General features: G+C 41.5%; 1 protein-coding gene across 5 annotated transcripts in view; it reads right to left on the bottom strand.

Annotated features, from left to right (window-relative positions):
- LOC120418475 (diacylglycerol kinase 1) overlaps nucleotides 1-25,108 on the bottom strand; it is a 196,057-nt gene that overhangs the window by 52,694 nt on the left and 118,255 nt on the right. For all 5 annotated transcript variants that reach the window (XM_039580909.2, XM_039580908.2, XM_039580912.2 and 2 more), the window contains exons 6-11: nucleotides 24,838-25,039; nucleotides 24,550-24,723; nucleotides 24,080-24,262; nucleotides 19,536-19,658; nucleotides 19,251-19,375; nucleotides 19,051-19,159 (exon numbers count right to left, since the gene is read on the bottom strand). In XM_039580909.2, coding sequence (XP_039436843.1) covers nucleotides 19,051-19,159; nucleotides 19,251-19,375; nucleotides 19,536-19,658; nucleotides 24,080-24,262; nucleotides 24,550-24,723; nucleotides 24,838-25,039 — 916 coding nt within the window. The remainder of the gene's footprint in view (nucleotides 1-19,050; nucleotides 19,160-19,250; nucleotides 19,376-19,535; nucleotides 19,659-24,079; nucleotides 24,263-24,549; nucleotides 24,724-24,837; nucleotides 25,040-25,108) is intronic.

Here is a 25,108-nt window from a genome sequence, read left to right as displayed (position 1 = left end):
GGCCAGTGGCCATCAAATTATTTCGGAGAACCATTTCTGGAACTAGAGCACAACAAATGCTGCATTTAACATCAAAAGATATTATGTTTGCATCGAAATTGCTTCTTTCAGTCGCGTTGCTTGGAGTCGCTTCTAGTCGCGTCCACTCTGGGGCAAAAATCCAGTCGCGCGTTGTCGCGTATAGTCGCTTGGTCTGTCAAATTAGTCGCGTCGCTTGTAGCATCGCTTGTAGCGTCCACTCTGTAGGCACCCTAACGCGCACTGAAAGTTCTCCCAAGCAACCACGAACCTGTTCGGATTTCTCCCTGCACGAGTTCCCATACAACGCATCCAAAAAATACACTGAAAACCCTCTAATATGTACACGATTGGCCTTATGAATGTGTGAGTTCAGGGTGTGCATGAAAGCTTCTGGACAGTCGCCGTAAAAGCGTGCGAGCCGAGACGTGAGCAGGGAGAGAACAAAATAAGGAGTTTTCTCTCTTCTCTTTAAACATGCACACCCTGAACTCACACATTCATAAGGCCAATCGTGTACATATTAGAGGGTTTTCAGTGTATTTTTTGGATGCGTTGTATGGGAACTCGTGCATGGAGAAATCCGAACAGGTTGGCGGTTGCTTGGGAGAACTTTCAGTGCGCGTTAGATTTTCATTGAGCGCTTTATGGTACGAATGCGCTTGGCTGTTTCACGATTCCAAAACAAGTTGGCGTGTTAGCTCAAAGATTTGTGTAAAACGTTTGAAATCGTTATTAATAGGAAACGGCATGTTGCTTCCAAAAAGCGTTTTTAACTGAAATTAATAATAAATATCTCAGTAAAAAGTGAGCAAGCAAGTATCTATCGACAGGTTTAAAAATATGTTGGAAAACAAATGGAACAGAAATAGAACACAATCTTTAACCTACCAGATATACAATAATTTCCTCTAAATGTTATTTGTACAAAACAATAATCAAAATAAAGTTTAAATAAGCTGTCGTACAAATGTCTACTTGGTTTTAATTGCGTTTACGAACAATTGCTAATTTGTTGAATTTTTGAGAATAGATCGTTCGAATTTCCTTTGGGAAAATTTTATAAACTTATGTTTTTTACTTTATTTTATTTTTTTTAATCCTTGGATGGCCCACCTCTTACCCATACACAGTTTTTGTAGCATGGAAGGTTTATGAGCAGATATCTTTCGATAATTCTTCGTTCGTGTTTAGAGAGTGTCCTGTAATCTTACTCCACTTCCGTGTATGCCCATCCATATCTCTATTTTCTCATCACAAGGCGCTCTTACAAATCCTATGTTGAGTCTTTTTTATCAATCAGATTGCAGCAATTATTTATCCATTTAGGGTTTTGGAACCATTTGCTATTCCACACGCATATGAGCACATAGGGTTAAACCGCGCCCAGATTCGCGTTACTTTTGATCAGATTTATCATATGCGGCCCAGAGTGATTCCATGCAAATGCGTACCGATAATGAAGATGGCCGACCGTCATAACGTGCTCTTCGTCACAGTACCATCGTGGGTCACTCTACTCCAACGGCCGTTGCCGTACAAACTCCTTGCAGCTCCGTTTAAACTCGTTTATATTGCTCGAAAATTTTGCAGCCTCCGGAAGCTGGTTATAAAGCTTAAATCCTTTGTAGAATAGCGAGTTCTGCGTGCATGCCTTTTTCCAATTCTGCAACCTGAGATCGTCAGCTCCTCTAGTGTCATGCTCATGGATATCCCTTCCGCATACCATGGCTTCCGTCAAGTATTGTGGTGCCATCCTTTCCTTCATACGAAAAACAAAAACAAGGGTGTTGTACTCAATTCGTTGCTTCACCGACATCCACTGCAAACATTCGAGCATGCTCCGTCGTGGCGTCAATCGATCACATCTAAGGATGAGCCGCATGATCTTACTCTGTAGAACTTGCATTCTTTTGAGTTGCCGTTGTGTTGCCAAGAATAAAATTGATGAACAGTAATCGAAGTGCGGGGCGATGAGCGAGTTGTACAACAACACCTTTGTCTCTGCTGTCAAGTAGCGATTAATCCTACACAAAACTCCAAACTTTCGTGCTGCTTTCCGAATGGTGAAATCAATGTGTTCGTTGAAGTTCAGCTTTTCATCCAGCATGACCCCGAGGTATTTCATCGTCGTTACCCGCTCGACGCTTCCACCATCCATCTGCACCTGCCTCCTGCACTCGTTGGTCTGCCGTGTCGTCACCACCATGCACTTTGTCTTTGCGATGTTCAGCTGCAGCTTCTTCCACTTCAACCACTCCGAAAAACCGACCAACTCTTCGTTCATGACATCGAAGCATTCATCAAAGCTGTCACCAACCACGAACAACACTGTGTCATCAGCAAACAGGTTAACCTGTGTTCTCCTCAATGCCTGTTTGATGTCATTTATGTACAGTATAAACAACAGTGGCCCTAGCACGCTTCCTTGTGGTACTCCAAGATTTACTGACGTTTCTGGCGAGACCGCGCTGTTGTATTTCGTGACCTGCTTCCGGTTGTCTAGGTAGCTGATGAACCATCTCAGCACCGTACCACGAATCCCGCTTTTCTGCAGAACACCAATCAGTTTCTTCCGGTCAATGGTTTCGAAGGCCCGCTTCAAATCCACGAAGACTGAAAGAACAATGCTTCCTTCTTCAATGCACTGCTTCCACTTCAGCAACAGGAGATTCAGCGCCGATTCACACGAATGGTGCCTCCGGAAACCAGATTGTTCTTTAAGCAGCACGCCAGTTCGATCAATGAACGACATCAACTGTTCCTTCACGATTGTCTCCATTACTTTCTCGTACAGCGGCAGCATGTTGATCGGTCTGTGGTCTTCTGGCTTCTTGGATCTTGGAACTTTTGAGATGGGAACCACTAAAGTCTTCTTCCATGCGGCTGGGAATTCACCTCGTGTCAGTGATTTGTTCACTATATCCAACAAATCTACTGCAACCACGTCCAGAGCATCCATCATGACCCGTTTTGTGACATTTCGAACTCCAGCACAATCCTTCAGTGACCGAACTGTTTCCTTCAGCTTGCTTAGCGTGATTGGCTCAAACTCACTCATCAGCTCATCCAGTTCCGCTTCTCCGCTAACAGGCGTAAATGTCGTCGGTGGAATCCCTTCGTGTATCTCCTCCACACTCCGAACAAAGAAGTTGTTCAAAAGCCTAGCCGTTTCAGCATCTCCTCGTGGCTTTCCGAACACTATCTCCGTTGCTGGCTGTCCTCCAGGCTGAATCAGTGACTTCAAACACCTCCATAGCTTTTTTGAATCTCCACCGCAACTCCTGATTTCACTGTTGATTGACGAGTTCTTTGATGTGCGAATTTGGTTGACGTATTGATTTCTGCAATGTTTGTACGCATCCCAATCACTGGCCGCCTTGGTGATCTTAAACTTCCGGTAGGCGTTGTCTCTCTCGGTTTTCAGCATTTTAAGATGATCTCCATACCAGTCGTTTGGGTCTGCTCGTTCATCAATGCGGACGTCGATGAGACTTCCAACTGCTGCCACCAAACCTGCATCAAACTCTTCTCCCGCGTCGTCGACTGAATCCGTAGGTATCGAACGACTCCGGTTCGAACGAAGAATTTCCTGCAGTTTCTCTTTAGAGTACCGGCTCCAACTTACCCGGGTCTTGTTGCGTTCAGCCAGGTGAATGCTGCTTGTTCCGATGTTGATTCCTACGGTTTCATGATCGGAAATTTTCAGCTCCTCCAAGACACGTGCGTTTCCACCCTCCATGTTTGAAAAAACGAGGTCTATCATCGTGCTGCTGCTCGGTCCAACACGAGTCGGTTCAGAAACCAGCTGTCTCATTCCCAATGCCTCCGTGACGTTTCTCAATTCCCGTGAATATCCTGGTTCGTTCCAACGGATGTTAAAATCGCCAGCGAAAACGTTTGCCTTTTCGTCTACAAAAACACTCCGAAGCCATGTTTCCAGACTATCGATGAAACTGATGTCACTGCTGCTAGGTGAGTGGTAGATTCCTCCATAAATTCCGCTCAGTGTAGGGCTTTTGACATCAATTGCCAGGAACCAGTTGTCACCAGCAACGAAGTCAGATATCGTCTCGAAGTCCAGACGGTCATCCACGTACATTAATACACCTCCCGTGTGAGCTGATCTTGACAAACAGGCGCTTTTCTTGTAGTTCTCAATCTCATAGTCGTCAAGATCATGTTTCGTGGTCAAGTGCGTTTCTGTCAAGATCACCAGTTTCGGCTTGTCCTTCTGAATTATCACCTTAAGCTCGTCAAAATGTGTCCTTATTCCCGCTATGTTCAAGTACAGTACATCTCCAACAGGTTGTGGTTGCTATTGTGTATAATCAACTAGTTTATTCCTCCGTTCCTGTTGTTTTCTGTACACCGGACACTCACTGCTCCACACAGCATGGTTCACGTCGATGTCCGCATTTTTTTCATTCCTCAATTTCTCACAGTTTGAGCACTTTTCCTTCTCTGCCTTGCAATCCTTCAACTCGTGCGCTCCGCTACAGATCGGACAGGTAGCTCCTGCATAGTTTGAAGTGTTTCAGTTGGGCAAATGAATCGTTGTGATCCACCAGAGTGTCGCGCAATTCATCTTCTTCCAGCTCCTCCGGCATGCCGATGATCTTGACGGTCGGTTTCAGAGAATCCCGCAGTCGTACGTCGTACCGCTCTCCAAGTTGCTTCTTGACGTTCTCCTGTAGTAACTGAACGGAAGCCTCATCTCTCAGTGATACCACAACTTCGCCATTTTTGTTGGTATACACCCGCTGAACGTTCAGATTTTTTGAGCTGACCTTTTTCTGTACCTCCGTGCGGGCATTCTCAACCTCCACTCCCTCCTTCGGTTTGATTACTACGACTGGGTTCGGCTTCTGGCTTTGTTTCTGCTTCTGCTCCTCTTCTGTTAACAAAATTCTATGCTGCACTACCTTCGCAAAGCTCGGTTTTGGGGTTACGAACTCTGTCACCGTGTCTCCTTCGTCATCTGCTCTCATTTTCTTCGACTCGCTGTCCTCTGCCTCTTCTGCTTTCCTTTTCTTAGATTCCGACCGCGTCACCACACGATTTCGGGTTCCATCCTTGTTTCCACTCGTTGTTGAAGTTTTCCTGTCTCTCGCTATTTCCTCACGCACAACTTTTCTGACAGCCGATTCGAAGTTTTTCACAAAATCAATTACGCATGACAACTCATTAAGTTTCGCGACAACATCTGACAGAATTTTTTCCGTGTGCCCATCGTCACCGTAATCGTGCAAGGCATAACACGTATCGCACACAAATACAGCGTTAGGCAACTGACCCAACAACTCAATACTTTCAGCCGTCGCGCGGGGCACGCAACCGATGTGTATCGACAATCTGCACTTGCCAAAACACTCAACACAATGGTCTGTCTCAGAAATAGGCTGAGAGCACTGCGCGCACGGATGGTTCGTCCCTCCACCCTTCCCTTCGCCCGTATCCATCACCGCGGCTATTGTACCGGGGAGATAAACAAGCACAGAACAAATGGGGAGCGATACTTAGCTTCGGGTTTTGACTGATTTTGTCCCGTCGAAAATCCTTGGCTAATCAGCATCCAACGCCTGAACTCCAACGCCCACTTGCACAGAGCTGCTTTCCCGTCAAGTACTAAAATTTGTGGACTTCACTTCGAACGGTAACACACTTAAAACGACACTTTATTGCTGGTCATTAAAAAGATGCAACTATCCAATTGACTACACTCAGTACTCTCAGCGCCAGCTCTAGGTACAACGAATCCGTGTGCTCTCTTCGGGAAAGTGTTCTCCAGACCATTCCCCTTAGGCCTGACCATACCAGAAGTTGGCGCGTGATTTTCCCAGGCCTGTAGGAGCGTTTGAACAAAAAGTTCCAATTTCCCATAGTAATTCCCATGTAAACTTTAACCCTGATGCGCGCAGCCAGTTTACAACCAAATGAGCTGATATTTGGCATGAAAGTCCCTATGGGCATGCCCTACAAGGGGAACCATACTAAAACTTGATCGAAGAACTTTTTTAAAAACGTACCCACCCTATTAAGTATGCTTAATTTTGATGCTTATTTTTTTCAGCAATTTGATTGTTACGTTAAACAAGCTCTAAATTATTTCAAAATTGTAATAAAATTATGTAATTTAGTAAAGATGGTTTTTGGCATTTCCTATGAAATATTGTTAATTTATGAAATGTATGTTAATCTTATGGTTTGGTTTACACTGATGCATGTTCTTCTTCAAATATTTGATCTCATCCTCATAGCCGTCCTTTGTCCCAAACCGAACATGATAGATTATTATTCAATATTACGATGAAACCCATCATGATCGAGGGGGATGTGGTTAATACCCGGCAATTTGAAGTGGTTCCGAAAGCCTGCAAAGGCTGCTGCTGCTGCTGGTTGCCAGTCCCACAGTAGTGGTCCCTCGAGGGGTCGGCGTCGTCGGTACAGTTTACACGGGGCCAACCTTCTCGCTCTCTCTCTCTCTCAGAGTTGAGGGTAAATATGCCATCAAAGTTTACTGCCTCACCATTACGATGAACGGCAGCAGTTACCAGCACCCCTAGGCTCAACCTGATTGTTGGGAGAAGTTGGCAGGGTTTTGGTCTTTTCCCACACTACAGCAGTGAGGGCAAAGTGAACCATTAGAAAATCGGTGGTCCTATGGTGGGAGGACCTTATCGGCACTGATTGATGGTGAGTTGTGGGGATAAAGTTAATCCATGGCAATTTTGCGAAATTTTGTTTGCCCATCTAGCTATGAGGTGGTCTAGCTAGTGTGTTTGGAGAGGTTTGCAAGGACAGAATGAACTGCTTAATTTTGGAAAGTTTGTGTTATAATTCAAAGTAATCGTCCTAATTCAAGGTACACTTCACATCTCTAAGACAGTACAGGATTATCGTTAGTGCCGTTACCAGCATTACAAAGTGCACCGGAAGAGGCTATGAAAACGTAATTATGTTGAGTGCCGATTATAGCGTTTACTCAGTAGGGGTTGTGTGAATGTTTGTATGGTTAAGTTGCAGTCCAGTAGCAGTATAGCGCACAGGATAGAGGTGGTAGCATTGATTGAATTACAGTGCTTTACACGTTTTATGCGTCGGAACGTGTTAGTCGGAACGCCCGCAGGGATGCTATTAGTCTAATCGAACATGGAAAGCCTAATTGATCCTTGTAAGCTCCATTGACTTGTGCCATACGAAGAGTTAGTAGATTTCCCGGTATGATGCTTTTGAATAGACAATGTTTCAAAACAACTAAATACTTGCTATGAGGCAGACCACAGTATACACTGAAAAAAAAATCAATTCCCGTTATCGTGAATTGTTGTTCATGAATATGAGATCCATGAAACGTGAATATATTGATTTGTGGTTCTCAAATTGATGATTTATGATCTCGGAAATTGACTTTTTCCCGTGTAGCACATTTATGGACGGCTTAAAAAAAATCTTAAATATTTATTATAACAAATGGAGGGTGCACTTTGCCGTTGAAAAATAAGCTCATTATCAAGAATAAAGACTCGAACAAAAAAAAGCTTCAAGATTATTTTTTCCAATCACGTTCGTTTTTTTGCAACGGGTTTTCCCTCGAAACGCTACCGTACCCGCCAGCCGTGCAGAAATAATGATTTCCCATTAATTAACCTTCGGGAAGTCGCGCAAAAAAAAACTACAAGAGCAGTCGCGTGGTGTACTTTGTGCACCTGTCAGAAATTTTCAAATAAACCGAATATAATTCCAAATAGGAAGAAACAATGTTCTACAAAGTTGTTAATTCCACCATGATATCACCATGAATGCCATCAGATATCTAACCACCATCCAGAATAACCCGGGGGCCCCGGGGATGTTCCGAAGAGGGGACATTTCCGAAATTCTGGTCCGCAGGGCATGATGGGTGTCAAACTTCACAATATTCAACGGCAACCCTTAATATGAACATTTTTAGTGCTATAGGTGATCTGGCCACAATACGGAATAACCCGGTGGCCCCGGAGATGTTCCGAAGAGGGAACATTTCCGGACATCCGGTCCACAAGGCATGATAATTGTCAAAATTCCAAATTTTCAAAGGCAGTCCTCTATATGGACATTTATAGTGCCATAGGTGATCTGACCACAATACGGACTACTCCGGTGGCCCCGAAATCCCAAATCTACAAGAACAAGATCATTTCTAGAGCTTTTTGGGACTCCAAACTGTACTGTATTTTTTAAGTATTCTTCATGGTGAATGATTTTTCCTATGTTTAAAAATCTGTTTATATCCTGCTTACTCGTAGTAATCAAAAAACTTGTTAGATTTTAATCCGAATGTATAAAAAAATACAATATGTTTTTCTAAGATGATGAATAATGACCCAAAGCAACATTTTAACTATTTTTTTTCTTCGTTAGGACTACTTTAAACTTTCAGTGATTAAAAATTTACAGTACTTACGGAAAATTAAATATACACCAATAATCTTAACGCAGAATGCATATATATTTTTTAATCGTAATTAATGTGGGTGCCAATGGAAAGCATAAGATGATGTATGGCCTTACTTACATTCGTTATCTACTTTAGATTTTCAAAACCCCCCAACATAGTAGTCATGTCGTCATTAAGAGTAATAGGCATTTTCAACAAGTTTCATTTAATTTTTTCTCGAACTTTTTTTCGAACAACAATATTTTCCTCTTTATAGAATAGGGCAGCGAAAGGCCAAGAAGGTTGAATCAGTCAGAAATAAATGAATTAACAACAAGAATAATCTGTATACAATATAAGTCATCTAGTGTTTCTGATTGGCTTTATATTATTTTGCTTCAAAATTTATAAGTATCATAATTCCCGGGAGTTTCGACCAAATTTCCCGGGAATAAAGAGTTCCAAAAATATCCAATTTCTCTGGATTTTTTTCGGGTATTCCGTGGTCTAAACATAGCGACGTCATCCCCGTATTATATGTGTTGGTGAGAACTGCAGATCGCTGAAATGTTTACACGCGGGCAAAAATGATCTTCGGGCTTGCTGCAAAAAAATGTTATAAAATGTGACATTTTCTGCAGCAAATCCACTTTTGCAGATTTTGAGATATATTTTTCCTTTGGGTGTAGATTTTAGTCTTTTTTTTTGTCCCGTCCGTGTAAATTAATCGGACCGCTCACTGGGCTCATAATCCAAAGGTCGTTAATTCTACGTTTTAATATGGGTGCCTTGGACCTAGGGCTTGGGCGTCGAAGTCTTTGTAAATAAAAGAAAGGTACTTGTGATTGATACTAGCAATAGTGGCCGGCAGCTGTAAAGCCAACTTCGATTATTACTTAATTTTTTCCGCTTAGGTACTGATCCTAGGTTGAAACCGAGGGTCTGATAAAAAATATAAAAAACGAACACAGAAAAAAAACTATGGTAATATTCATCAGAAAATGGTGACAGATTTTTGTCAAAAAAATTGTAATATTACATAAGAAATTGACGAATTTTCATCAGTTTCTGATGAATTTTCATCAGGTTCACATTTTTACACTCTTTTTATATTCAACCTACCAAATTTTCATGTGTGTGTGTGTGTGTGTGTGTGTGTGTGTGTGTGTGTGTGTGTGTGTGTGTGTGTCCAATCCAATACCCGCTAACCGGTAGCGATATTATGGGAAAGTATAATTTGTATCAGACTTTGTATATGCCGAATTCTGCACAGCAAAAAATAATGTAAAAATGGAAGGTTGAAAACAGAATGTTGAAAAAAAGAATGATGAATTTTACCTCTATAATTGTTGAAAAACGAAATTTTTTTTTGTCAAACAGGTTTTACACAAAAAATGTGTAATATTACCTAATTTTTGATGAATATTCAACATTATTTTTGCTACTCGTATACTTGAGTAATATTCATCAAATTTAGGTACAATATTCAATCATCTTTTGACCCAGGGACTTTGACAACTGTCAAACGCAACGTTTTGAAAAGTGGTTGGCAGAAGCCTGTCGGATCGTGATTCAATCGTCGCGTGTCCGGGAGTTTTGGTCGCTCGTGCGTCAAACAATCGTAGCAGATTCTGTGCCGTCGTTGTTGTGTGTTTTGGTGAGTTTGTGTTGGTGCTTCTTCCGGATCGGTTTTGAGGAAGGTGCAAGTGTGTCCGGGTGTTTACGTCAAGGAATCGTCGCAGATTCCGTGCCGCCGTCGTCGTTTGTTTTGGTGAGTTTGTGTTGGTGCTTCTTCCGGATCGGTTTTGAGGAAGTTGCCAGTGTGTCCGGGTGTTTACCTCAAGGAATCGTCGCAGATTCCGTGCCGCCGTCGTCGTTTGTTTTGATGAGTTTGTGTTGGTGCTTCTTCCGGTTCGGTTTGGGAGAAGTTGCCAGTGCGTCCGGGTGTTTACGTCCAGGAACCGTCGCAGATTCCGTGCCGCCGTCGTCGTTTGTTTTGGTGAGTTTGTGTTGGTGCTTCTTCCGGATCGGTTTTGAGGAAGGTGCAAGTGTGTCCGGGTGTTTACGTCCAGGAAACGTCGCAGATTCCGTGCCGCCGTCGTCGTTTGTTTTGGTGAGTTTGTGTTGATGCTTCTTCCGGATCGATTTGGAGGAAGGTGCCGGGTGTTTTGGCCACTTGCGCATCCAAGAATCCTCAAAAGGTGGTGCATTTTTGGTTAAGTTTGGAGGAAGTTGCCTGTCGAGTTTTGGGGTTTGAACAGTTCACGATGAATCTGATGAATGAATCCATTTATTTCAGGATAGTTGGTAAGTCGGGATGACTTGTTTATCGTACTTATTCATCCAAAATATAATGAAAAATTGAATTTTTCAACAAACGTTCAATTTGAAGTAAATTACCTCATGTTCATTTTGTAAGTAAAAACAGGACTGAAAAATTCCTAAAATATTGTTTTTAATTATTTCTCTGAGTGTTATCAAATTGGCTTGGTGAGAAGCATTCTTTGATGGCCCCTCTAGCGTAAAACGCATCTCTTTTCGGATTCTGGATTGACACCACATCAGTTAAGAGTCCAAATTACAATTTTAAATATCATTAAACATAATTATCAACTCATCTTTACAGCTTCTCAGAACAAACGACTCTTAGAAAATGCCAAAGCCAACGTGGAAAAAGCAGCCGCCATAACTGTGCAAAATTTGTTTTTCGGATCTAATCACCATTAGTCGACGTCTATTTCCACTTTTAGATAAGTTTTGTTTTTTTAAGATTATGACACTTTGTAAAAAAATCGTTTTTTGCAGGTGGATATTTCATGTGGGATAATATCTGAGTAATTCTCGCTGAAAGTGGACCACTATTTACACAAGGTGCTCAAAAATCAAATGCAATGTACTTTTCCAATAGCCCCCACCAAGTTATGAAAGAAACCATGTTTGGTTGGTTGAATTTGTCCTCATCTCGGCGCCACGAAGCTAAAACATTTTTTTTAATTGGTAATTTTTTGACTTAGGCGCGCCTACAAAATTGCTAATAACTTTGCAAAACTTCAACGAACCCTTGATGTTTAGGGGTGTTTTGGAAAGGAAATGAGCAGAGCTTTCGAATGAACTTGTCAGAAAAATGCCGTTCCATACATTTTTTAGCCACAAAACACCAATGTATTTTTAAAAGTCATTTTTGAAGGCCGGCGCCCCGCTTTATCGAAAAACTGACAAATCCATTCGAAAGCTGAGAAGATTTCACATAAAGGACCAATAAATCTAAGGTGTATGTTCCTCCTATCTTTTTTAATCTAATTTTGATTCTGCGAGCACAGCGCTCCGTTCGCATTTCGGGCACCCAAAATGTTGCAATTTGCTTGCCCCATTTTAAGGTTTTGTCAAAAAATATAGGTGCTCACTTTTTAAATGATAGTTTATTGTCCAAGGATCAAAATGCACTTTCGATAATTGACCAATATTTATGTTTTTGGGTTCTTCCAGGCAATTTAATGTCGAAAAATTGTTTTTTTTTACTTTTTTTTTGGAAATTGCTCACTTACAATTGGGTGGCCTTTTTTTCAGTAAAACTAATGAAGAAAATGTAGGAAATTTCACTACGAACATTTTTCTCTAAAAGAAAACGTAATTTCGATACTCTAGTGCCAAGATATTTTAGTTTTAGTGAGAAAAAAAAGTGCCAATTTTACAAATTTCTCGGAATCAACAAGCACGGTCTATTATTTACATGCGGCATGTGTTTTGGAGGCCAGAGTACGGTTTCTTATAATTATTTTGGTTGCTGAATTCGGATCTGGAATCAAATTTCAGATTAACAGTGAACCGTGATATTTTAGCCACGCTCAAATATTATTTGCGTGTATTCCCCATAGCCACTTAGGGATCGGCAGCCGAAGCCGCTAACCACCGCGCCACGAGGCCTCTTAAAACAATCAGAAGTTGAAAAAAACAATCTCCATAAAAAAATCCGTGAGTAAAATATCAATTAAAGGTGAGCGAAAGATGAAATATGACCGAATTCACTAGCGATTAAAATTACAGCATATTACCGCAAATAACTTTTGGGCGTGGCTCCAAATTTAACTGTTAATCTGAAATTTGATTCCAGATCCGAATTCAGCGACCAAAATAACTATAAGAAACCATACTCTGGCCTCCAAAACACATGCCGCATGTAAATAATAGGCCGTGCTTGTTGATTCCGAGAAATCTGTAAAATTGGCACTTTTTTTGCCTTTCTTACTAAAAAAGGTATAGGGTTTGCTTTTGGCTTCGACGCCAAATCAAGCTTCGTTCCCAAATCATTTCTCGAGAAATATTCATTCGAAAAATCTGCAAAAAATCATGGACGTTGTCAAGTTGAGCTTCACACGCAGACGCGAGCAATGCTGGCGCGTGATGCTGGCGCGTATAGAGTTGTGATACTAGATTACCCCCTTTTAGTGCAAGTTGCTTTATCGATTGCTCGTTCATCACACATCGCCTATCATGATTATCTATGCTAAGCTTCAGTGAACGCAAACTAGACGCAAGCAGCTATCCGTTCTGAAGCCCCATGCTCATTCTTTTGCCTTTCTTTTTTGTTTTGCTCATTCTGTATTTTGGTTCATCGTATCGGCTCGACGGCAATGAACCCAGCGTATGAGTCAAGGTGGTTCATTCGGTACGTTTGCTTTTGTCGTAGTGAAGTCTCACCGAGCGCTCAGTCGCAGTATGCTTCCCAATCCCAAAAACTCCTAAATGCATACTACATCATTTTCTGGCTTGCTTATTAAAAGCTCACAGGTTTGCCTAACGCCTAAATGTCAGTTTAGTGAATTTCAGTAGGCGTTTCATAGCTTTCAAAAACATTTATGCGGCTTTACCGTTACATCATTTACAACACGGCAACTTCTCGGGTGTGGAAACACTTTCTGACAGTTATTTTGTAACCACTTAAACGCTCTGGAGCAAGACGGAATTATTTTGTTTTCTCGTTAAATCTTGATATTTTGAAAAGTGCAAAAAACACTCAGAGAATACGAACAATTTGGCGATAGGCATAAAACATTAGGAACTTCGCAAATTGTGAGCTAATTCTCTGCCTCACAAATAATTTGTTCTGATTTAAAAAATTGAAAATGCTTGTGTGAGAGCACAGCTTATACCCGGCCATGGCAAATGAGGCAAAAACCAGCGCTTTTCAGTTTTATGAAAAAAATCATGTTGAGTTTTGAATTGATTAATTAATGGACCATTCTTTATTTTGCTATTTCTTTGAAAAAAATGCAACTGCCGTTATCTTCCTTTTGTAAGAAAGGCTCTATCTCACCCCAGGTGGGATTAAATCGGGTTTTTCTCACTAAAACTAAAATATCTTGGCACTAGAGTATCGAAATTACGTTTTCTTTTAGAGAAAAATGTTCGTAGTGAAATTTCCTACATTTTCTTCATTAGTTCTACTGAAAAAAAGTCCACCCAATTGTAAGTGAGCAATTTCAAAAAAAAAGTAAAAAAAAACAATTTTTCGACATTAAATTGCCTGGAAGAACCCAAAAACATAAATATTGCTCAATTATCGAAAGTGCATTTTGATCCTTGGACAATAAACTATCATTTAAAAAGTGAGCACCTATATTTTTTGACAAAACCTTAAAATGGGGCAAGCAAATTGCAACATTTTGGGTGCCCGAAATGCGAACGGAGCGCTGTGCTCGCAGAATCAAAATTAGATTAAAAAAGATAGGAGGAACATACACCTTAGATTTATTGGTCCTTTATGTGAAATCTTCTCAGCTTTCGAATGGATTTGTCAGTTTTTCGATAAAGCGGGGCGCCGGCCTTCAAAAATGACTTTTAAAAATACATTGGTGTTTTGTGGCTAAAAAATGTATGGAACGGCATTTTTCTGACAAGTTCATTCGAAAGCTCTGCTCATTTCCTTTCCAAAACACCCCTAAACATCAAGGGTTCGTTGAAGTTTTGCAAAGTTATTAGCAATTTTGTAGGCGCGCCTAAGTCAAAAAATTACCAATTAAAAAAAATGTTTTAGCTTCGTGGCGCCGAGATGAGGACAAATTCAACCAACCAAACATGGTTTCTTTCATAACTTGGTGGGGGCTATTGGAAAAGTACATTGCATTTGATTTTTGAGCACCTTGTGTAAATAGTGGTCCACTTTCAGCGAGAATTACTCATCTCAAGGATTTCAACTGGTTAAACTTCGTCTTGCAGCATTTTTTTTTTGGTAAGTACACAGCAAAAAATCCGATGGTAAAATCGCATGCACACCCACTCAAATCAATCCGAATTCTGAAACGGAATCTAATTAGAATCGTACACAAATTCCGTTTCAAACGCAACAACCGGTTCGAACACGAAACCGGTTGTTGCGTTTGAAACGGAATTTGTATACGATTCTAAATAGATTCCTTTTCAGAATTCGGATTGAGTTAACTGGGCATCACCATTGTGAAAAAAGTAATTTAACATTACACTTTGCATGTACAATTTTTGGAAACACAAAAAAGGTGCCACCGATGGGATTCAAATCCAACATTAACAGTATGGACTGGCGCCTTAGCCCGATCGCAATCAGACAGATGAAGAATTAAAAGGATAAACGAATCTATTAGCTTGACATATCGGTAAAGTAGATTTCCCGTACTGATGGGCTACATATGTCAGGGTGTAATATTACATAAAATTTCATAAAACAATGCAAAATATATTTTACAACCAGGCTTTTTACACGCAGTCAGATTAATGCTTTTTTTGCTGTGTAAATTGCATGGTATCTTGTTTTCATTATTTCATTGAATTATCCTCCTTTTTGGACTCAATATTTTACTGACGATGCATAACGTCTTACTCGAAGGTGCTGGGGTACCATTTCGCAGAAAACAGTGCTTCAGATTTCAAACGCTAATATTTCGGTCCAGACGAATCTAAAATGCACGTATCATGCATTCGGTTCAAAATTTGTCAGAATTTTCTATCAAACTTCCTACAAACGTACAAATTTTTGTCCCTTGTTCCCTTCTCTCTGCTTTAACTGTTAAAACAATTCCGTTGGAATGCATACAATTTTAAAGCGAAGTTGGCTTTAAGCAAACATATAATTTAATATCCAGTTATATCAGTGCTTTTACTTTTTGTATATTATAAAAGAAATGGCTCAATCCTAAGTCGTACAATTTATGCAAAAATAATTTACTCTGGCTTAAATAATTTTCCAAATTCTGCTTCTCCAAATGTGTCGACTGCAGATCGTGAAAAAGGTTTGATTCCGCCTTCAAAGGCTCTGACTTAGCAGCTCTGCTGAAATTTTTTTCATTCTTGTGCAATGTTTAAAAACAAATAATTGATTGAATAATTCTGGAGTTTTTTTTTTGAAAATGTCCTAGAAACCAATTTTTTTTTTGGTTCTAAAAACACCCAAAAAGCAAAAATTGAAAATTTTGTTTATACGAACTTTTCAAAAAAAAATTCTAGAATTATTGAATTCCAACGATATAACTTAAGGTAAAACGGGAAAGCAGCGCCATATTGATACCACGACTAGCATTTTTGGAAGCACCTTTAAAGAAAACACCGTAACTTAAACATGTTCTGTCTGTTGCAGACGCTAAATAGGACGATAGCGAGCAACCTGTCGAGTTCAGACATTTATTTAAGTTGAACAAAAGTTGTCCAAGAACTGGCGTTCCGTCTAACTTTAAAGTAATATTTGCTAAAAAACCAACCCGGGTCCTTAGAGCGATCAAGCAGTTGGCCGCTAACTGATTGCCACTCACAAAGTACCCTGAAAGTCATGAAAAAAATATTCGTTTGTATCAAATGTTTTATTTACGTTCTCTGAAATGGATGACAGTTCAATACCTATCCTTCCACTTTCTCAGCAACAAATTACACATTTTTTAATGCAATAATACACATTCTTTCGTAAAATTCATCATTTTTGCGGTAAATTTAATCATTTTTTTAGGTAAATTTCATCATTATTTGAGGTAAATTTCATCATTTTCTGATGAAAATTCATCATTTTCTGATGAAAATTAATCATTTTTTAAGGTAAAATTTATCATTTTTTTGGCCACAATATCTGTCACCATTTCCTGATGAATATTACCATCATTTTTTTTTCTGTGTGATACAACTTATCTCAGTCCCGGGTATTAGGTGGTGATAGCCCTCGCGCTGCTTCCAACGACCCATTTCAGAATGACAGAGCTCCTTGCGGTCCAATTCCGAGGTCGCTGGGCATTGTTTGGCCCCGCCTAAACATAGAAGCAAGCATCTGAAGGAAACTCGATCTATATTTAGACTTCCAATCCCCTCAGGCAAATCAGAGATCAGCGCGTATTTAATATGAGAAGATAACATGTTTCAACACTACGGATCAGTTCACTGCTAGAGTGTAAACCTTCTGATGGCCGACTGCCTAGTGTCCCAGACCACCAATCCAAAGGTGTGAGTTCGAATCCCACCTGATTCATTTTCGTTTTTGTTCATATTCAAAGTTCAAATTTCTGATTCCAAATTTCAAAGGTACCGACCGGGATTTGATCCCTGAACCTTCTGCTTGTGAGGCAGAAGCCGTAACCATTAAGCCACGGAGCCGGTTCTTCAACCTACCAAATTTTCATGTTTCCAAAATTCAACTTTTTTTTGCTGCATACTGATCACGATGTTCACTTGGTCAAAACTAGATTTCAATGTTTGGGAATTTTACAAAAATACTGTAATTATGTATTTTTGGTGTTTCATTCATCAAACCTGTATCCATTGGAAAAGGGGAGCAAAAAATACACTTAATAAATAAACAATTCAAGAAAATGTATGATTACTTGTTTTTTGATGATTGCACTTTATATTTCATTTCTGGATCAACATTTGAAAGGGCGGTACGACATTGAACTTACGGCCTATCATTACACGCGTTTTGATGGGACGAAAGGCCGTATGAGTCGGAACATCTTCGGGGCAGTCCGTATTATGGCCAGATCATCTATAGCACTAAAAAGGGCCATAAAGATGATAGGCTTTAAAAATTATGAATATTGGACTGAATTTCCAGAAATTTACCCACTTCGGAACATAACCAGGGTCACCGGGTTAATCCGGATGGTGGCAAGATCATCTCTGACACTTTAAATGTACATACCGGGGAGTCCGAATTCTGGCCAGATCACCTATGGCACTAAAAATGTCCATATGATGGATTGCCTTTGAAAATGATGAATTTTGAGTCCCATCATGCCATGTGGACCGAATTTCCCGAAATGTCCAATCTTCGGAAAATCTCCAGAGCCACCGGGTCAGTCCGTATTGTGGCCAGATCACCTATGGCACTAAACATGTTCATATTGAGGTTTGCCGTTGAAAATTATGAAGTTTGACACCCATCATGCCTTGCGGACCGGAATTTCGAAAATGTCCCCTCATCGGTACATCCCCAGAGCCACCGGGTTAATCCGTATTGTGGTCAAATCACTAAAAATGTTCCTATTGAGGTTTGCCATTGAAAATAATGAATTTTGAGTCCCATCATGCCTTGTGGACCGGATTTCCGGAAATGTCCCCCCATCGGAACATTCCCGGGGCCACCGGGTTAGTCCGTATTGTGGCCAGATCACCTATGGCACTAAAAATGTTCATATTGAGGTTTGCCGTTGAAAATTATGAAGTTTGACACCCATCATGCCTTGTGGACCGGAATTCCGGAAATGTCCCCTCTTCGGAACATCCCCAGGGCCACCGGGTTAATCCGGATGGTGGCCAGATCATCTCTGACACTTTAAATGTTCAAACTGAGGTTTGCCGTTGAAAATTATGAAGTTTGACATCCATCATGCCCTGCGGACCGGAATTTTGGAAATGTCCCTTCTTCGGAACATCCCCGGGGCCACCGGGGTAGTCCGTATTGTGGCCAGATCATCTATGGCACAAAAATGTCCATATAGAGGATTGCCATTGAAAATAATGAAGTTTGACACCCATCATGCCTTGTGGACCGGATTTCCGGAAATGTCCTCCCTTCGGAACATTCCCGGGGCCACCGGGTTAGTCCATATTGTGGCCAGATCACCTATAGCACTAAAAATGTTCATATTGAGGTTTGCCGTTGAAAATTATGAAGTTTGACACCCATCATGCCTTATGGACCAGATTTCTGAAAATGTCCCCTCTTCGGAACATCCCCAAGGGCCACCGGACCGTTCTCAGAACCCATATTTTCATCGAGTCGGAATTAGAGGCCCTCCTGAATACAATGAAACAGTTTTGGGGTCAATTGATCCTGATTGAGACTTATAAAAACAATGTGTAATTTCCGGTATTCATTTCACCAAAAAAATACTTACACGAGCAGTCGCGCTGGTGTACTTTGTGCACCAACCCAAAAACACTATTTTAAAAAATATATTAAAAATAGTTTTTACTCAACAATCTCTTAGGTAAACTTGTTTTCGTCAGTAAAAATGTTTAACTTGAGCATATATCAAGGCTACAGCTTGATTGTTTCATGAAAAACTATTGTTTTTCGAAGTTTCCCAAATCTGGTGCACAAAGTACACTAGCGCGACTTCCCGAAGGTTAAACCTGAAAGCGCAACTCATTGGTCCACCTACCCAGCAGCACCAGCAGTGGGATGGTGGTCATTCCGCCCCGTTGCCACTCTTCTAGCGAGACGCACCCGTCCCCGTCGTAGTCGATTTCCGTCATCATATCTTGGAGGATCTGAAACGATGGGACAGCAGGACAGACAACAGCAGGTCAACCGCCACTGAACACACACACTGAAGCGGAAAGTGCGTTTAATCCGACTTACCGGCCTCAGCTCGGACACGTCCCAGCCGAGATATTCCGCGACGGACATCATTTGATTTACGATGGCGTCGGTTTCGGTGGTGTCCAGGACGCCGTTTCCGTCGGTGTCGTACAGCCGGAACATGACTACGGAGAGACAGAGAGAAAACCATGTCCAATCAGGGTGAATCCGTGCAGAAATTGTTCCCGTGCGTTTGACAGCATCATTTTATGGCAGGCGCCATTATGGCACCACGTCGGAAATGTCACTTTGCACGCTAAAACGTCAATAAAAAGTTCAACTTACATTCCAGCTTATCCTCGGGGCGACCGGCTTCCAAGAGGGACAGATAGCAGACGACATCCTTCAGTGGCACCTTGAACAGCAGTGGATCCAGATAGGACTGCTTTCGAGGAAGTAATCGAATATCTGTTTGGAATAGAGGAAGAAGGGAGATACAATGGGTTACATGACGCGCCGTTAGGAGATCAATTTCTGTCGCCCCGTGGAGTCGTCAACAAGTTGAGAAGTGGCAATACAATATGTGTTACTCGTGGGTGACATGTCGACGCCCTCGTCACACAGCAGCCAGTCAGCCGGATTGGGTCGTTTTTCTCGGAGCCAGATCTTGTCACGCGCTTGATGTAATAAATTCACATGTTACGAGTCTCGTAAACCTGACCCCTCACCTGGGGGGTACCAGACCTGTGTGGCCTGTCGTGGTAGACCTGTCAGGTTGTCATCGACACATCTCGTTGCGTAAACACATTATACGCGTGGACAATGAAGCATGTCCATGTCAATTTCCAAAATGTTGTAACACACATGTTTGAAAGAACTTTGTTTTCTATTTCAACATATTTAATTAAAATTCAAAGAAACCCAGATAGTTTGACTCTTTTCATTGTTATGAAACCATCGGTGTGAAAGTAACAGTTCGTTTACTTTTAGTTTGACGGGGTTCAAACTAAAAATTTTACTTAACCCACCGTTTGGTAGTTAATGCCTTTATTTATATAGTAATTTTAGTATTCTACCAATTTATCTCAGTTATTCATACCATTAAAAAAAAGGCCGGGACCCGTGGTGTAGGGGTAAGCGTGATTGCCTCTCACCTAGTCGGCCTGGGTTCGATCCCAGAAGGTCCCGGTGGCATTTTTTGAGACGAGATTTGTCTGACCACGCCTTCCGTCGGACGGGGAAGTAAATGTTGGCCCCGGTCTAAACTAGAGGTTAGGTCGTTAACTAAATCCAGGTGTAAGAGTCATCTCCCTGGGTCCTGTATCGGTGGAGTCGCTGGTTGGACTCACAATCCAAAGGTCGTCAGTTCGAGTCCCGGGATGGATGGAAGCTTAGGTGTAAAAAGAGGTTTGCTATAACCTAGATTTGAGTAGGAATCTCGCAATCGAGAACGCCAAGGCAATGCTGTAGAGCAAATAATTTGATTTTCAATTTGATTTGATTTTGATTTCATACACCCAACCGGCGGTCGCATGATAGTGAGACATGGCGGCATGAAAGTAGGGGGGGGAGGGGGTAATATGCACCCCCTAAGGAAAAACTGTGATTTCTCAACCATTACAGCATTACTGTGGAAGAATTTTGTTCGATGTTCTAAAACAACTATTATTCTTCGTCATTCTTGTGAAAAAAGTCTTAAAAAACCTCAAAATTGTTCGAAAATATCGAATTTCTAAAAACATTTTTGATTCATTTCAAACATCCATGCGGGGCAATATGCACTGCAACATTGGGGCAAAATGCACTACAACACCGGGGCAAAATGCACCACAACATGAGGCAAAATGCAACGGGTAAAAGCAGTTTTCACTAGTCACCACTAGATGACACCGCTGTTTTTACAAAGGAGCTTCAACGCCGTGCATTTTGCCCCGACCACGCTTTTTGCAGAAAATTTAATAAAAAATGCATTTTTTGATGTTTTTGGACTCATCTATCTACAGAAAAGTGAAGATTATGGCAAAAACTATGTACCTCAATACTTACAATAACAATAAATGCTTTTTATATTGTCCAAAAATCATAATGAAAGTTCAATGAAAATTAGATGAAAACACAACATTTTAAAGTTTTGCAAATAACTTTAGCTGTTTTTACACTACGATGCTCAAATTTTTCCAGCATGGTTTATTAATGCTAAGCTTCCAATTTCTGTGAATTTTTCCCCAGAAAATTCTTCCAAATACCGAGAAAAGCAGGGGGTGCATTTTGCCCCGGGGGTGCATATTACCCCCTCTCCCCCTATATCAGAATCTGCATGAAATCTGTCCTCATGCATTTTTTGCGATATAGGGGTATGACATTTCTGCCCGTTACCGACAATTATCGACATTACCGACGGCTGATTGATTGTATTGCAGAAAAAAATCTTAACAGAACGAGGATTGAACCATCAACTTCTAGGTTGCTGATCCGACACGCTACCACCGCGCCATGGACGCTTGATGAATTGTGAGGGACAGAGCGCGAACATATTGTTCTCTCTGGAGTGTTGCTCGGGGACGCGCCAGCATTATATGTGTTGGTGAGAACTGCAGATCGCTGACATGTTTACACGCGGGCAAAATTGAGCTATGAGCTTGCTGCAAAAACTGTTATAAAATGTAACATTTTCTGTAGCAAATCCACTGTTGCAGATTTTGAGCTATATATTTCCTTTGGGTGTACCATTAAATATGGCAGTCAGATCTTCCTTAGGGTGAAAAAGTAACTTTTTTTTTTAAAGAAACTCAAAATTTGTAGGTTGGACATTTTTATTTATCATAAATAAAAAAAAGACCAAGTGTCCTGATTTTCAGTTCAAAGATCACAAATCACTCATTCATCACCGAAAGAATCTTTGCCGACTGGAGCGCGCTACCATTCGCGAGCGAACACGACACGCTGGCTGCCAGCGGCTTGCTCATGCGCTTCACTCAGCGAAACAAATACTTCTCGAGTTTCCTTTCCTACTCCATCCGTCAAGCCGATTCACACAAGAAAATGCTCAGAGAGGAGAGAGCCTATGAAAAACTAGCGCGGGGCTCACTTCACCTGCACTGCCACAGATTGCCGTCAATTAGAATTTGGTATGGTGGAAATTGCTGCCAAATGTGTCTTTGATGTTGTGTAAACAACAAAATTGCAAAATATCGTTGATAACATTGATTTTAAGCAATTTCTTAAATGATCAAAGCAAAGCCGATCGCAAACTATTTTCAGTCAGCTTTGAGCGACTTAACAAAATCGGTCTCTCTGGACTGTACTGCCTGTACTGTAACTGCACAGTGTTGCACCAAGGTATCTAGATTAGATAAGGTAAGGCGGGAGTTCTCAGCTGTCAAAATAGTTAGCACGAAACCCGGATTTTATATGGAGAATTTTAGAAAAGTGAAAATTTGACCATTTTCCGGGCAAATTTCACCGGATTTTTTTCTGTGAACTGAACTGAACCGAAAAACGCGTTTAGTTGAATTTATTTTTTTGAAAAATATTTTTGTTTTAAAAGCGTATTTCGGTTCAGTTTGGCATGCTTAACAACCCCACAGAAAAAAATCCTGTGAAATTTGCCCGGAAAATTGTTAAATTTTCACTTTTCTGAAATCCTCCATATGAAATCCGGGTTTCGGGCTAACTAACTATTTTAGCAGCTTGAAAACCCGCCTTACCTTACTAATCTACATACCTTGGTGCTGTACTACCCGATTGGAGTGAGAGGGAGAGCAAAGAAAGAGTGTTCAGTATCGAGAAATAAAAAGTGAGAGTGTGTGCAACATGGAGTTAAACTTTCTGTGAAGTTGCTGTGAAGATTACTATGGCACTTCGAAAAGTTTAACTCCATGTTGCACGCACACACTCTCACTTTTAATTTCTCGATAGCGATTGGTGTGGAAGTGACAATCGGTAGGAAACGGTCAGAGCAGTTTTTCGTCGCGCTAGATTTGTGCTCGCGAGTGACTAAGTCTTTTTGGAGCAATCAGGACCTTTGAAAAAACTATATTAATGTGTGGAAGGCATCAACCACCTTATGGAGGATTAAGCAAGGTTTTTTTTTGAAAAAAAAAATGTCACCAAAATTTGAGAAAGGTAAAGATTACCTACAGGTGTATTGTAATTATTCTACCGTCAGAATAATTTGTTAAGCACTATAGACTTAATTTTCTGCTTATCGGAGCGATTAAAACAAAGATTTCGTCTAAACCGCGTCAATTCCGGTGGACACGTTCACTTGAGGCAAGCAAAGCTTTGCTGTTGTTGGTCGATGAAAACCTAATTCCCCGTATCGAACGCACACGTGTCGTTGTATTACATTTGAGAAGCTGTCAGACGTGACAACACGTCGCTGCTCCGTTGATCTCGCGGTTTCTAAGGTAACTCGCTCTGTTTGAAATTGAGGCCGATGCCGATGCTTCTTGGAAGATGGGGTATGTTTGTTGAGTTGGGGATACCACCGTGTGTTTGAAGTTAACAGGACCGATTTGCAAACAACTCGTTCTGTTTAACTTGTGAGCACTAGGATGGATTCAGCGCTTTTCAACTTTTCCTTCTGGGAATGCTGCCGAAGGTGTTGTTGTGAGGTTTCCACGATTCAACTGTTGCCGATTTGGCGGAAACATTTTTAAGTACTGACAAGGCATATGGTCGGCAATTGAGTCGTTTCGCCAAATCAAGGTAATTTCTGTGAAACCCAAAAAGTTAGATTCTAAGTAAACAAGCTTTGAATTTTTGAAAATTATTCATTGTTCCCATTTACCTTATACAATTACCCATTAGTGAATCTTTCATCCCCTCTAACCATGGGAAAGCAATTCCGGGAAGTAATCCTAGCTGAGCTGTGATTGATTTCCTACCTTCGATCCGGCAGTTGACGGAGTTGTTGCTCTTGCGCGACGAGTTCCGCGAGATTTGCGAGTGGCTGTGGGAGTGACTGTGCGAGGGGCTGGAGTCGGCGGACCGGCGGAACGGAGCTGGCAGGATCGAGGTGCTGCCTCCCATCGGGCTCGGTGTCACCGTCAGCATCGGGTGTACCGTTCCTGGAAGGTGTGTTTTTTTCAATTAAGCTACGAAAGGATGCTTGGTGGCTTGGCTTTCCTTGCGTATTACCGTTGACGCACAGTGGGATAGAATTATTGCGACCATAAAATGGAGTCATATAAGCATATAGAGCAGATGTAATGCTGTTCCGTCCCACCGTGCTGTTCAAGAAAAAGGCTTGATTACCGAGCTTCACAAGGTAACTAGTTCGAAGAATCCGTAAAGAACTCTTGCTCCTACATCTTCACAGAGCTAGCAATAAAATAAGAAGAAATCTCAAACCTACCACTTTTGCCCTGCCGATCCCCACCGCCTCCGCTATCGTGGCCCAGATGGCCCCCAAGGGACTGCAGCTTGTCCGTGATGCCGTGAATCCTTTCCACGAAGCTGTTCCGCTGCGATTCCTGGGAAGGCTGTGGCGTCGGCAGATCGATGATGTTGTTCAGGTTGGGGATTGACCCTGGGTTGAGGCAAAAACGAAGAAAACAAACATTAATCCAACAAAATGTGCGTTTAATTGAGAGTGTTTTCCGGAAGGAAGGGTTTTCGGATTGGATCCACTTCTGGGAATCACCTCGGTTGTGTGACGTCACGGGGGCACACGCCGCGTTGCTGCTAATCGCGGCCATCTGGCAGAGGGCCTTGCCATGGCTGTGCTGGGCCTGGTACAGGGCCGGCTTTAGGAATGATATGAACAGATGCTTAGAGAGCTCCTCGGGCGTTTCGCAGTCCAGGAAGGCGTCCAGAAAGCGCCGGAAGCCGTCGTACTCGATGTCCTGAAGAGAGGGGTGAGTAAATGAGAAGGAAATTAAGTGACGAGAATCGATTATCAGGAAAGTTTGTCT

The sequence above is a fragment of the Culex pipiens genome, chromosome 3, assembly GCF_016801865.2.
Source record: "Culex pipiens pallens isolate TS chromosome 3, TS_CPP_V2, whole genome shotgun sequence".
NCBI classification, from domain to species: Eukaryota; Metazoa; Arthropoda; class Insecta; order Diptera; family Culicidae; genus Culex; species Culex pipiens.
The sequence above is the reverse complement of the archived record's forward strand: the minus strand, read 5'-3'. Positions and strand labels throughout refer to the sequence as shown.